Source organism: Protopterus annectens, chromosome 9.part0 (assembly GCF_019279795.1).
Source record: "Protopterus annectens isolate FY-2018-M chromosome 9.part0, PAN1.0, whole genome shotgun sequence".
Lineage (NCBI taxonomy): Eukaryota > Metazoa > Chordata > Ceratodontiformes > Protopteridae > Protopterus > Protopterus annectens.
In genome coordinates this window covers 1,360,881,422-1,360,897,459 of record NC_056743.1, presented here as the reverse complement: position 1 = coordinate 1,360,897,459, position 16,038 = coordinate 1,360,881,422, and the positions used below count along the sequence as shown (strand labels likewise).

Genomic DNA, 16,038 nt, shown 5'->3' with positions numbered 1-16,038 from the left:
CTGACCTTAGACATGCCTAGAGGGGAGGGCAATAATAATAAGCACTGGAGCTGTTTCCTTGTAGAATGTTTGGTGCTGGTAGCACTCTTGTGTGTTACAAGAAGTCTGGTAAAGTGCTAGACTAATAAGCTAGTAAAAGTGCAGGAGATGAGAGAACTAGTAAATCTAAGAGAAAAATTGAAGAGCAGACTTTGGCACCGCTCAGAAGCTTACAAACAGTCCTGGATACAGAAAATCTGTATTCTGGACTAGACTAGTTACAGGAAAGGCATGAAAGAAGTGCAAACATGGGCTTTTAAACCAGAAAGTTGAAAGAAATGGAGAGATGGAAAAACTGCTCAAGCGGCCAATAAACTACAATTTCTGGGCCAGAAACCACTCCTCTTGTGGTAGATAGGCTACCTAGTGCTTACCATTCCCACCGATAAGCTAGAATGCTTCCCTCCAACACAGAAAGGCTTGGGGGCTCAGAAGCCGTCAAATAGTCCTGGATACAGCAAATCTGTATCTGGACTAGACTAGTTACAGGAAAGGCAGGAAACAAGCTTAGAATTTAAAGGGAGAAAGGAGGAGCAGAAGATGATTCAAGGTTAAGAAACTAAGTGGGTTGGCCTTCACAAATGTTCTGTCTGTATTAGGTAGAATGAGCTAATGACACTAGACTGAGAGGAGTGTCCCAGATCAGATTTACAGTAGGGGTGGGCAACTGCAAAGCCACCAAGTATAAGAACAGGATACCAATAGGGAGGGAGGGGGGGAACTAAATCAGTTATGTGATACACTCCTTGGCAGAAAACCAGAACAAACAAACACAAACAGATGTTTGACAAATGGAGAAAATTTCCAGTTAATACCTTACACACAGTGAAACTATCTAGGAAAGATTTACAAGCAGTGTGACAGTAAAATCCTTATTTATCAGGCCTTGTGAGGCAGACAATTTTAGTGCAACTGTGCAGATTAGTTTCTAGCTATAAAATACATTAAAAAGTATGCAGGATACTTAATGTTATATATCACAGATCAGAGTTTTGATCAGTGCCCTTGCTCAGATTAGCTCTGTGTGAAATGGCAGAAACACTCACAAGGTAACTTCTTAAGTAACAGAAAGTTGAAACCTGAAACAGCTTAAAAAAAAGCTCAAAAGAACCAATGAGGTGCTTTCTCCAAGCCATAGTCCAGGTAACCCCAATCAGCCAATGACCATAAACATTACAATCTCACTGAAATGCAAAATGGCTTTTGCTAAACTAAGATGAACATGTGCTCAGACACAGCCTCTGCAAACAAACAACTAGGCCCAGAACACAAGCCTGAATATGAACAATGCTACAGCTACTACCTACACTACTTAGGCAGAAAAACACTACAAAAATGTTTTTCACACCAAAAAAAAAAACAGCAGTTAGTGCTTAAAACAGTGCAACAGAGAGTCAGCTTGAAATGGTGAAATTCCTACAGGATGTGCATGAAGATCTCCAGCACAACTTTGAAGTGGCAGAGAGCAGTGACAGTGCCATGGTGACGCTTATGGTGGCTCACAAGGCATCAGTTAGAGCCTCTATCCATACATTGGTTTGGACATGTTAGAGTCAAGCTGGACTCAATTTTATGAAGGGAAGGTGATGGACTACACTCTGGATATGTTGGTGGAGATCAAATGATACTAACTGGCACTCAAGACAGTAATGTCAGTACTCACAGAGAGCAATCTCAACACATTTCTCACAGACCATCTCAATGGTCATCTACACCTAGGAGAACCTCACTTTCCATGTCAAGGTCACACAGCAGTGCCAGGTCACTGACAGCAGGATCACCTTCCTTGTCTAGATCACACCATTGCACTTACTCAACTTACAGTTCACACAGTAGCCTGTCTTCCAGATCAGTTGCACCATCACCAGGCCTGTTGATAGGAGATGTGTATGACTCATTTGATCTGGACTTACTTTGACTTAACATTCATTGAGAAATTTGTATGTGTACTTGAAATAAGGTTTTGTTGGGGATGGTGGGTACATATATGTGAAGTCATTCCCTTTCCAGCTATTACGTTCACTATACTCTGAAATTCCGATAAGTTTATTTCTGTTTAAATGCAGTTGGATTGTGGGGAGGAGGGAAGTTTATGTATATCTCTTCAGTACATAACTGAAGACTGGGGCAAAAAGGCAATGATACATGCATTACCATTCCATATGCTTAAAGTTACATAAGAAATCTCAGTAGCAATGAGCAAACATTTCTAGGTCAGTTACATTATACGAAAATGACATATGAAAGTAATCATCCTGCCCTATGCACTTAACTGCTGTCAGTACATCCTCATCACCACACAAATGAAGATAGTTACTGAAGTCATAATTGTTTTAAATGACACAGTAAGAAAGAAATCTGATGTGCAGGGAAACATAATTCTTTACAGATAAATGGCACCTGAAACTCAAAATTTTCACTGTTACCACTACCGCTTACTATTGCTTGGCAAATAAATAATTAAACCTAGGCATTATTAAATACAGAATGTGCAGCTGTTGACTTATTTATTAATTTGCTGCCTTTCAAAGTCACCAAACAGGAATCAGTGAGCAGTCAGGCTAGTGATAAAAAATATTTTAAGATGAGAAAGAATGCAATGTCAGATGAACAGTGAAAGTAGACCATGCATCACATACCGTAGCCAACGTGTATCACTGCATGCATCAGTTATACTATAAAATATGTATTTTTTTACCAAATAAGGAAACACTAACCTCATTGCCCTGGTCTATAGTTCTGGACTAGACACTGGCTCTTACCCTGTGCAGCCATATGTCATGCCATAGCCTGCCGCATGGGGTCCTTTACTACTGCTGCTGGCTGTTCACCATTAGTCCTAATGGGACTGGAACTGGGAGCTGAAGTGACTGCATGGTGCACTGCACCACCAGACCACTGCATGACCATATAATACAGAATGTAACAGGCAGTAAACATCCTACATGTAGTAGCTGGGTCATAATGAAGGGCACACCCCAGAATCACCCAGGCACCTGAAACGGCTCTTCAGGAGGCCAAACACCATCTCATTCACAGTACTGGTCTGGGACAGGGATGCATTATATTTCTCTTTTGTAGCTCCAGATGAATTTCTCACCTGAGTCATGAGCCATGGTTCCAGTAGATATTTGGCATTCCCTAAAAAAAAAAAAGAGAGAGAGAGAGGAGAGGAGAGACAGAATAAGAAAATACAGATTAATATACAGTAATTATGCTTAACATGAATAACTACTTACTCAAAAAAGAAAGAAGAAAAAAAAACATTTTCATCTTACTAACAAGATGACCAGTGGATATCCTACCATGCAGGAAGAGGCAGTACAGTGAGCTAGTGTGCCAGATATGGGAATCTTGTGCAGTACCAGGATTCTGGGCAGAGGCATTGGTGATTCACCCCCATGCATCACACACTACCTGGCATCTGATGGAATGGAAGCCCTTCCTATTGCAGTACCACTCATCCTGTGGACCAGGAAGAGCCATAATTACAATATGAGTGTAATCTATTGCACCGAGTACCTCAGGGAAATGTGCCAGCCCATAGAATGCATGCATAGTCCGAGCTTGGGCCTGAGGTGACACCAGGAAATAAATGTACTGAGCCTTATGTGCCAAAAGAACATTCAGGAACTGCTTCAGTATCCTTAAGGCAGAAGTCTATGAGGCCCTAAACGTGTCCTCAGAATGTCTGTTGATGGTCCCCATAGCATGTATAGTGAGAGCTATATATACTTTGGTGTCCACAGGAATAGGAAGTCAGCGCATTCCACCAGTGCTCCTATGGGCTCAAACATACCCACTAAGACTCTTATAATGTCCCTGTCCACTTTAAACCTATCAAGGTTATCTTGATTATTAAAGTTACAATGAGTAATCCTTTGCTTATATTTTCACCTTCTTGGTGTGTGAGCATTGCTGGGTGCAAGCGGTTTTGGCATGGTCAAGAAAAGCAACTCTGTCCTAGAAATAGCAAAGTTCATCAGAAAAGATAACATTTTCACCAGCTGCAACTCTGATATAGTTGGTGATGCTTCACGTTTTATACCACATGTGCTACAAGCAGGGGGAAAGTGGGAAAATTTGAATATAAATTGCAAATGGTGTAAAATAGTTGTAATTAGCATACCATTTACATCACTTCTCATTTCCATCTCATCTGCTCATTTGCATAACTACATTTGACAACACCATGAATTGGCATAAATGGCCTCTATGAATTGGGGCTCAGTTGTGCCTTTTTGTACCCCCCCCCCAAATTCCTTACAGCCTATGAATACCGGACATGTCCTGTGAAATGGAGGCTACTCAGTAGGAGGTGTTTAAACAGAGCCTTGTTCAAGCCCTTACAAAATGGTTGCTCTTTTATCTGAGTTGCTGTTAGTGACTAGGAGACAGTATACCATTGATACAGGAAACTTCATCTCATGTCTCTGGGAGGTTATGCTGGGGTAATATTTTTTTCAGAAGAATACAATAAGGTATTGCTACTTATCTTATGGGGCAGGAATTTAAGATCATATAAGAATACATTCATTTAAGTGTGTTTCAAGATGAACTGGCAAAACTACAAAGGAGGGTACCCTGTCAGTTAGGACTGCAGAGAGGAAACCAGACAACAGAACTTGGGAATCTTCTACTCCTAACCTTTGGTGAATGTTGGAGTATAGTGGGTCACATACAGCATCAGGAAATAAAATTACATTTAAATGGATAGAGGAATATAAAACTATAAGCCCCATGTCTGGATACTAAGGGCAAGTTAATTCCATGTGTCACACTTCTTTTGAACTATGTTCTATAACCTTCATACTTAAATTGACTTACTAATGTCACAATTTCATTATATCTAGATCTTTCTATAGTTTTCTGTTGTAGCTATTAGCACTCACTATGTTGGTGTGTTTATTAGCTAATGATTACCTGTCTATTTTTCTTTTCTTTCCTTAATTATATATATATATATATATATATATATATATATATATATATATATATGTTTAAAAACACATATGCATGTTTGTGTGTTTATGAGAACGTGTGTGTATATATATATATATATATATATATATATATATATATATATATATATATATATATTTATATGTATAGGTATATAGATGGATATTTACTTGAAGTCATGAAACCAAAAAGCAAAATAGATGATGTAACAGAAATAAGTTTACAATTGATGAAATAAGCACAAATAACACAGATACTTAACAGCAGAGTTATTCAACCCCATAACTAAAATATATATTTTGTTCATTGTGATATATGTAATGAAGGGTCTGTAGTTATCTCCAATAGAACAGTTGCAGACTTGTATCCCTAAGACTGATAGCTAAGGAAGCCAGTCAATAAGTTTTTAACAAAAAGGAAATATTTTCACAGTCAAAATAAAAGTGTTAACCTTATTGAGCCAGGTTGTTCTAAGAGAAAGCATTGGGTTATCACTGAACATTTCCAGCTTAAAAACAACCCATTTAATTTTGCAGTGATGCCCTGCTTTACAAGAAATGCAAAGCTGGTGAATTCTGCCTTTTTCAGAACCTGTTACAACTGCTCTCTGCAGCCCTAGTGTTCATGCCTTTATGATATTTTCTACTCAAGACTCAGTGTATGATGACCTTGCAGACCTTTGATGAAGGGTATATGTCTATATGTTATAAAAAAGAAGCAAGAAAAATAAAAAAAATCATATTGCACATCTGACTGTGCATGTTTTGTATTTATCACTGTTGCTGAATTTCATTAGTTCTTCATAGATTATATTGATGGTTGTGTTATATTTTGCTGAAGCTGAAATGATTGAAACATGGTAGATTACATTTTAGATTCCAAATATGCCTTTTTTTATAAATTTTTAATTTTATTTAAAATTTTAAAATTGAAGAAACTGTGTATACTCCAAGGAACCTTTATAGGGAAGCAAGATCCCTTTGCTCATCCAAGTGCGGAAGGAAGTAGCACCCCATGCTCCCATTGTTACAATAATTCTAACTCAAAATTGCACTCCTTGAGAGTAAAACTTAAACCAAAATTCACTAGGTGGACCACTTGAATAGTGGCCTTGCATTTACCCTAATCTTTTGCTTGCTAAGCTATCCACATCTGTGGATCAACAAAATATCAGTAAATCTGAAGCTTGGAATGACAGGAAGCCTATATTGTCCAAACCAGCAAGTTGAAAGAGGTACTGAATTGCGCTCACCTACCTGAATTAATAAAGAGGAAGATTTTAACACAGAATGATGACTCATGTATTTCCTTTACCGTAGAAGCATTTAACAACAAGGAAGAATTTTAATAGGAATGGGATACTAACTAATGATTTTTTTCTTTGGTTACTAGCTGCTCGGTACCTCTTTCTACATGCTGGTTTGGACAATATAGGCTTCCTATCATTCCAAGCTTCAGATTTAGTGAGACTCCCTGGGAGTAAAGGAAAAATAGTTTAATTGCAAAACCAAGTATTTCTTCTTTACTCTTTGAATGTATGACCTTAGAGTTTGAACATGGAGAATTATAATGGTGTCACTGATCATAACCAAATTGTTAATGTGTTTGAGAAATAGATTCATCAAATTTACCACCAGGAGGAAAAGAAGCTTAGTAGGTACATTTTTGAATCCATTTCAAGCATGCATTAACAGATAGTTATGACTGGTGACACAATTATAATTTTCTGTATTACATGAAGATTTAGTTGTCGTACTAGTCTTAGAAAAAAATCAAAAATGGCAGAAATGTGATGTCTTCGACATCCTTTATACCGCTACACACACATCAAGTGAAAGCAAAGTAGTCCTCTAATGAACAAACAAGCCTAAAGGCTGTTAGATACTTCAGTCTGCCAGACTGTGTGTGTGTGTGTGTGTGTGTGTGTGTGTGTGTGTGTGTGTGTGTGTGTGTGTGTGTGTGTGTGTGTGTGTGTGAGTGACAATATTAAAATTCTTCTGTGGTGCCTCCTGCCTTAACATGAGGCGAGAGCTTCACAGAGATGCATAAGAAACTTCTTAAATCAGAAAAGTGTGTGATACAGTTCGTTCCAATGTCCTAGCTTAATCGTGACACTCAATGTACTTCATAGATATAATTATAGCTGTCTGGATAATATACAGGAGGGTTTGTTCCATCCTCCCCATCCAGCAAAAAGACAAGCTTGATAAACCTAAATTTCAATCTTCACTTCAAAAAATGGTAGTAATTAGTCTGATGTGTAATCTGAGGCCTATAGACAAAGAGAAGCGTCAAAGCTCATGCTGCTTGGATGAGCCAAGTTGCATTCCTCCACTGTTCATAGTAATGCACATCCCCACTTGGGCAACATTTCATGAACTGACAATTTGCATAACTATGAATTACTCAAGCAAAACAGCATTAACTGCTCAGCTGAGTGCCCTACCAATGTGTTCTAGTAAGTAGTGTACATACCTAGCAGACCCACACATGTACAGAATTCCCCAAAACCATTTGTCATGCACATGGGTCTATATTAAAACACGGAAGAGGTGTTTCAGCGAATACCTCTTGGCCAACACGTAATGAGCGAATGCACTAAAGTGCGAATGCTCAAAACAGCGGTTTCTTTCCCTGGGAAAGATACTGCTAGCACAAACACACACACACACACACACACACACACACACACACACTTTAAAACATAACAAAGTGGGAGGCTGTGCCCCCCCACACCCCTCCCAACTAAATATACCAACTCTGAGATCGCACTACAGTGAGGAAAGGGGCGAACACACAGGGATGGCCAAGCAATTTCTTTCCCAGGGAAATAAATTGGTGTTTTGAGCGTTCGCACTTTAGTGCATTTGCTCATTACGTGTCAACCAAGAGGTGTTCGCTGACACACCTCTTCAGTCTTTTAATATAGACCCATACACATATACATATGTGTTGCAGAAGGGAAACACACACATGGCATGCCCATCACATGTGCGCACATTCACACACACACACACACACACACACGCATGCGTGTAGACAGCCAAAAACAGTGACACCACATGTACATGCCAGACTCCCACTCATAGACATACAGCTACACATACACACATACTCATACTCACTCAGGTAGCTGCAGACAATGATAAACACAGAGCTAGACACTCAGACACACACAGGCTGCATACTGTGTCTACCACAACTATTGTCAGTTCAAGGGAAGCTAAACAGTGCACAGGCTTTGAAGACTATGGCTCTGCAGTATTTTGTCAGTCTGTCCTGTAGCATACACCCCACAGAGATACACAGCAATGCACCTTGGAGACACACTAACAAACTCATGCACTTGCAAGCAAATGGGCACAGCCATACCCATAGATAGTGCCTGCACAGTCTTCATATAGCCTCCACCCATTAATACCAGGTACAGGTCCCATCAAGCAGTGGTCATCCACTACACACTCTCAGACAAACACAAACATGCAGACACACATACAAGCAAGCACAGACTTGCACACACATTGTACTACTTACCTGAACTGGCAATCTGAGCAGGGTGAAGCTGCTACACTTCCCCTTCGCAGAAAACCTCCCACAGCTGCACCCTGATTCATAGGTTCATAGGTAGGTACTAGGCTATCGGCCCGAGGGCCTACGTAAGCCTAGCCAACAAGGTTCCCTGGCTTAAGCCACCCAAGAAAGTTATTTTCCTGTGCCACTGTCAAGCAGAGCCATAGAAGTGATCCCCGGGGTGTATTTCCTATTTCCCATCCACTCATCAAGACTTTCCTTGAAGAGTGCTAATGAAGAACTTTGCTTGATATAGATGGGTAGCCTGTTCAAGAGTATGGGAAGTATCTGGGACAGGAATCTATCCCTCCAGCATGTCCTGTTTATTGTGGTGACAAGGTTTAGGTCCCTAGAGCATGTAGCTCGGAGGGATTGGGATTTCTTTAGGTGTAGCATATCCAAAATCTCTGGGTTTGACATAGCTTTATATGTTAGGTAGAGATCACCTCAGATATGCTACGGAGTAAAGCTGGAGTTTTAGAGATGGTCAGTGTAGGGCATCTGTTTGACGCCAGTAATCCTCTTTGTGAGGTACTTCTGTGGCCTTTCCAGCTGCTGCAGATGTCTTGTGAGGTACATTCCAAAAGGGGTGTTGTACTCTATAATGGGTCTAATGAGTGTTGAGTAGATGGAAACAATTACCTCTTTTTTCCTGGATGAGAACCTTTTATGATGAGGTGTGTCATGTAGAAGGACTTCCTGACTACTGTGGTGATGTGACTATCAAAGGGCAGGCTACTATCCACCTGGATCCCAAGGTCTCTTATCACACATTCGGTGTTAAGTAGACTGCTGTCTGTGTAGTAGTTCATGGGTGCAGAGTTTTTGCCAAAGGGGATGACAATGCACTTTTTGGCATTGAGCTTGAGGCCATGGCTCTAACACCAGGCATCTGTCTGAGCGAGGCCCTTTTGTAGGATTTCCACATCACTTGTGGACTCGACTATGGCTCCTAGTTTGCAGTCATCTGTGACCTTCATTAGCCAAAGACCTTCTGTGTTAGCCTGTACTTCAGGGTAGTAGATACCAAACAGGAGAGTTCCCAGGACTGAACCCTGTGGTACTCCACTTGTCACTGGTTTGAGGTCATATTTGGAGTGTGCAACTTTTACAGTGTGGGTTCTGTCAGTGAGCCAATTGGCAAGCCATCTTGTGACGTAGGGATTTATACCTAGTTTAGTGAGTTTAGCTATAATTCCAGAATGGGAGATGGTGTTGAAAGCCTTGGTGAGGTCAAGATAGGCTGTGTGAACCATCTTACCCTCATCTACAGCTTTGGTGACTGCCTCAGAGAAGTCAATCAGGTTCAGGAGGCATGATCTGCCTTTGACAAACCCGAACTGGATGGGATCTAGAGTTTTGAGGCTACCAATGTCTTTGTTTATGATTTCCATGATGATATGTTCCATGGCCTTGCAGACCAGGTTTGACAGGCTAAGAAGGCGATAGTTCCTGGGATCAGTGGTGGCTCCCCATCTGTGGAGTGGGATAACTGTTGCTGTATGCCATTCAGTGGGCACAAAGCCTGATGTGAGGCTATGATTGAACATGGTGCTTAGGTGGGGAGTCAGTTCGTTCTGAAGTTCGTGTAAAATGCAGCCTGGGATGTTGTCTGGTCCCATGGATGCTGTGTTTTTGGCTTTAGAGAGTGCAACCTGTGTAGTTGTGATTACAGAGACTCTGCATTCTTCCTGTATAGATATAGGCCCTTTAGGGGGTGAGGGGGGGGTAAAGTTAGCATTGAACCTATCTGCCAGGATATTGGCAATATCAGTTAGTTCTATAATTTTTGTGCCATTGTGCTGCAACTCATAGCTGATCCGGGTGTTGCCATTGAGATTCTTGACATAACTATAGAATGCTTTGTGGTTGTCCTTAGAATCAGTGGCAATTTTGTTTTCGTATCTAGCTTTGGAGGATCTTATAAGGGATCTCAGCTTCTTACTGAGGCTGACCAGGGAGCTCCTCCACTCATGGGATTTTACTATCTTTTGCAAAAATTTCTTCCTTCTGTTGTACAGTTTGTTTATGGCAGGGGACCACCAGATTGGCTTCCTTTTTTTGGAGGATAGCGTCTTGGTTCTGTTTGGGATAGCACGATCCATGCACTCGTGTAAGTGCTTATAGAGTGCATTTGTGTAGGATTCAGCAGTTGTAACTGTATTGTCCATCTGCATGGGTGTCATGAAGTTCACCACTTCTTTCTTAAGAAGCATGAAGTTGGCTTTGGAGAAATTTTTTAACGTGGTTTCCTTAATGAGAGGTGGGGGTGGGATGTGGATATCAAGGGTGATTAGCTTATGGTCAGATCGGACCAACGAGGAGTTGACTTCACGTGTGGAACACTGGTCACTCATGTTGGTAATGACTAGGTCTAGGATATTGTTGCCCCTGGTGGGGGTGTGGATAAGTTGATCCAGGGCATTGGAGTTTATGAATTCCAGAAAGCATTGTGTGAAGGAGTTGGTACATCAAGAAAAGAGGAGTGGAAATCCTGGGATATGGTGAGGGATCTGTAGCAAGCTACAATTTGGATTGCAGTTTTGCCCAGAGTTAGTTGCACTTAGATAACCTTGGATGCATTATGCTGAGCAACTAGCCTGGAATTGTGGATATCCTTAATGAATATGGACACACCTCCACCTTTGGTGTTCCGGTCCAGGTTACATGGCCGAAAAGTGTGGTATGAGTAATAGCCTGGTAGTGCAGGGGTGCTCTCTGGAGCCTTGAACCAGGTCTCAATTACTGCACAAATATTGATGTTCTCCATTTGAAGGAGTGCCTCGAGTGAGTGCATTTTGAGATTTAGACTTCTAGCATTGAGTAGCACTGCCCTCAGTTTTTGCTTGCCTGTTCCTTTTACGGTGGTGAATTTGTCATTTGAACCTTGCCTAAAAAAAGGCACTATAGGGGTGGCAAGAGCCTTAGCCAGTATCCAGAATCCCAGGGGTGACAGGTGTAGGCCATCTCTGGCAAAGCATCGTGGTCTGTCGACCATGTCATCCCAAGCAGACAGATGCTGGATCCCCATAGAATGACACCAGAAGCTTAGCCAATTGTTGAAGTCAATCATTTTGTCCTTGTACTGTGGTATCATTCTGGGCAATGGCAGAATGCTACTCAGGGCTAGGGTCATACCTGCCTGGGCTACAAGATCGGAGAGCTCTTCCATGTCTCTTTTCATGTAGTCGAGGGAGGTACGTCTCAGGTCATTCACACCAACATGAACAATGACAGAGTCTTATTTATACTTGTTGTGAAGTGACCTGAGTGTGTGGGTTATGTGGCGGATCCTGGTACCTGACAGGCAGCTGACAGTTTAGCCTGGTGAGTGGTACATCAGTGTGCCTAAGTTAGGTTATCTGATAACCTACCTTCTCTGATAATCTACAGTACACAAATGCCTATTTTTTCACTGCTCTGAAGGGTACTTTGCATAGTATGGGAGTCTATGACATTCTGCTGTGCAAGCTCTTTAGTGGACAGTGCTTCAGACTGCCAAAGGGCCTCGTCAGTATAGGTCCACCCCTAAGTACCACAGTTACATCAGTGCTGCATTACTGACCAGTATAACAATGGTGAATCATGACAGCCTTACCACCATCTATGTAAGGCATACTAGGAAGCCTGTCTATGAACTCCTTTCATATTGGGCATTGAGTACAGAATATTGCACAATATTTTTAGAGGTAAACAACAGCTGCTAGTTTTTCATTTTGGGTGGTTTAGTAAATTGGTAGTAAATGTGTTTTCCAGTCTTAGTTTCTCTGAATAAGACTGACATAGGGTAGGCATAAGGTGTAAGGCTTTCAAAAAAAAATAAAATATCAAACACAGATAGTCTTCTTCTTCTTTCGACTTTTCCTGGTTAGGGGTCACCACAGTGGATCACCTGTTTCCATTTCTTCCTGCCCTTTGCATCTTGCTCTGTCACACCAACCACCTGCATGTCCTCTCTAACCACATCCGTAAACCTTATCTTAGGCCTTCATCTTTTCCTGTTACCTGGCAGCTTCATCCTTAGCATCCTTTTCCCAATATACCCAGCATCCCTCCTCAGCACGTCCAAACCAACACAATCTCGCCTCTCTGGCTTTGTCTGGGCTGACCCTCTAATTTACTTATTCCTAATCCTGTCTACCCTCATCACACCCAGTGTAAATCTTAACATCTTTGACTCTGCCACATCCAGCTCAAACTCCTGCCTTTTTGTCAATGCCACTGTCTCCAACCCATATAACATAGCTGGTCTCACTACCCACTTGTAGACCTTCCCTTTCACTCTTACTGGTACTCGTCTGTCACAAATCACTCCTGACACTCTTTTCCACCCACTCCATCCTGCCTGTACTCTCTTCTTCACCTCACTTCCACACTCACCATTACTCTGAACTGTTGATCCCAAGTATTTAAACTCATCCACCTTTGCCACCTCTAACGCAAATCAAACACAGATAGTAATGTATGCCATTTGGAATTAATGAGCAATTCCAACACAAAAGAACTCAAATAATCCAAACAGTGTAGAAAGCGATGTAAAACAGTAGAAAACTTTAATGCAGCAAAGCTTTCAAGACAACTATTCTTCAATGTTTACAACTTCATTTAAAATCATCACCTTTATATACTAAAAAGTCACTATGCCTTTAAACTGAATATCCTTAAATTGAATGATTAACTATCATTTAATTATGGCTGTGTTTAATTGATTAATTTAATCTAATTTTATGTATGCGTATATGAAGGCAATGATTTTAAATGAAGTTGTAAGCATTGAAGAATAGTTGTCTTGAAAACTTTGCTGTATTAAAGTTTTCTACTGTTTTACATCACTTTCAACACTGTTGTTGTGTCTTTCGGCTTTTCCTGGTTAGGGGTCGCCACAGCGAAATTCCGGTCCGCTAATGATTGGCAGTAGATTTTTACGTGCCGAGTTGCCAGCCCTGATGCACAACCTTCAACGAAGGTACGCCCATTTACGCATGTCTCCACACAGAAGATGCCCTAGCTGAGAATCGATCAGGATGTCTTACTGTGAGGTGACAATGCTACCGCAGCACCACCACTGCAGTTATACATCTCTTTCTACACTATTTGGATTATTGAAGTTTCTTTGTGTTGGTATTTGTTTTGTTTGGAACTCTTGCTTGGTGGTAACAGTTTCTGTTTCACATTAGTTTGAAATTCTCTGAACTAAGATATGATAGCTTTAAAACTGCAAAACATATACTTGTTATCTCAGTGAGAAATCACAACTGTTGATGTTGCATTGAAAATAAGCACTGTGTTGATATTACTTTGCAGGAGGAAGTTACAAGACCATTGGTTACTATGATACCACCAACAACAACCTCTCCTGGTTCAACAGTGACAAGTGGATTGGTAAGGCAACCTCTCATGTACCTGTTATATGCACATCCCAGCATGCAGACTTGTACAGATGCTGCTCCTTTAGCAACAGAACCCTGTGTTGTGATGATGTTTTGGCACATACTAATATACCTGTACAACATCAGGTTATAAACATGTAAAAACAATGTCCCTCCATCCTCTTTTCTCTTGTGTGGAATTAATGCAACTGAACCTTGTTTGCAAAGGAGCATTGTTAGAAACAAAAATAGCTCAGAATAGTGTCTCGCTGTGAGTTATAGCCTGGATATGATGCTGTATTCCTAAATATGTATTACCTCATAATTTCCTTCTGAAGTCTTCATAATAGTCTTTTCAGATACTCTGAAGTTTTAGGCCATTGTTATACTATGAAGAACTGATAACTTTGTTACATTGTCAGTACTAGGTTATTAATTCACTGCAGTAAGTAAAAGAGAGAGAGGAGGAGCCAGTTCATTGCTCAGTGTGTATTTTCACATTATGATTCTAGTCATCCATTCTTCTTGGGGTAGGACAGGATCATCCTTCCTGTCATGCTTTCTTGGATTTAAAAATGTAAATCGTTGAGAATTTCACTAGAAAGGATGCAGAACTGTTTCATTTAGTAATTAAACATTGTTTGCGATTGCTTACTCATTCATTCAATCTGAAACTTTATTACATCATCATGGAACAAAACTTGCTGAATGTCATGTAGCTTGTTTTAAAAGGACAGAGAGATTCAGTATTGGTTTGGAATATCTCTAACCTTTGTTGTACAGTATCAGAAGCACTGCTGTCATTGTTTTGTTTTCTTTGCCTGCAGCTATTACGGGGACATTTGTAATCTTAGCTGATGGTGGAAATTATATCAATATGATTGGACTGTAGATTTGTAGGGTTTTATTTGCATTCTGGAGTTTTGGTCATTTACCATAAGCACTTCAAATTAAAAAAAAATCCGGATACAGTTAAAGTTTTTGTCAGGTATAAAATAATTTTATGTTTTTCTCCATTCTACTGACATGTCTTTATGTGTAATCAGGTCCTTTCCTTTTGACCAAGATATTAGCTGCTATCTTATTTTTCAAGTAATGGGTATACGGACGGAATTAGTATGACTGCTGCCATTTCAAAGAAATAAACTGTTAGCTTTCAGAAAGTAATAGTGCATAGTGGTTGACACATTGAAAGAGAAATTAGTAACTGAGGTCTCAGTGTCAGTTTGGAAGTTTGATTGGCGGCAAGATAATATGAATACAGATATGAAGTGCCGTGAGTGATGTGGTACCAGTAGAACACTTAGGAGATACCGTGAGTGTATATGTGCATTGAAACCAGTTTAAGTCTCAGTTAATGTTGCTAAGTTTGCACTGGAAGATAATGGGCACAGAGTGAGTTGAGTGAAATTCTGGGCTGTCAGTAATTATAACACTATATAGTAAAACAGATGTAGGGAGAATATAGCGGCAGACAACAGTATATCGCATAGACTGTTCAGACGCTAAGCGTTTTTGTCTTCTTTAGTCACCAGTCAGAAATATATATTACCAGCTAAAGGTATTAAATACGTTTCTCTATTTTCAAAAGCCTTTCGGCACGATAACAGCAATAATCCACCAAATCCACAAGCAGTTTTCACTTCACTATGGATGGTTTAAATAAAACTCTTAGTTCATTCATTGAAGAGCTTTATTAAGTGATACATAGAATAAAATCGGCTAGCGCTTTCACCCATAGGCTTCCTCAGGCCATTACAGCTAATCACATTTATTACATTTATATACTTCTTCATCATCAGTGATGCTGAGATCACTTCCTGTCATTGTGCTAATTATTCCCAGTAATTAATATAATTTCTTAAATTATATATCTGTGCATAAAAATACTATTCTAAATACATACATTACATTTTCTAAAAACTTTTGTTCATATACAAATTTATATAAACTCTATTATAACATTTGTTACTAAACTCATATATAAGTTAAATAGTAATACAGCATAATGATTTAGTACAAATAACTAGGTCCCAGTGTAAAAACTATTATTGTTAAAGTTATTACTAAACATATATATAAAAATTAAGTAATGATG

General features: G+C 40.0%; 1 protein-coding gene across 1 annotated transcript in view; it reads left to right on the top strand.

Moving 5' to 3' along the window:
* The window catches only part of LOC122812080 (gamma-aminobutyric acid type B receptor subunit 1-like), a 4,315,174-nt gene that overhangs the window by 3,489,075 nt on the left and 810,061 nt on the right, over positions 1-16,038 (top strand). Inside the window, exon 16 of the mRNA XM_044084348.1 lies at positions 13,876-13,953. Within this exon, the coding sequence (XP_043940283.1) occupies positions 13,876-13,953 (78 nt within the window). The remainder of the gene's footprint in view (positions 1-13,875; positions 13,954-16,038) is intronic.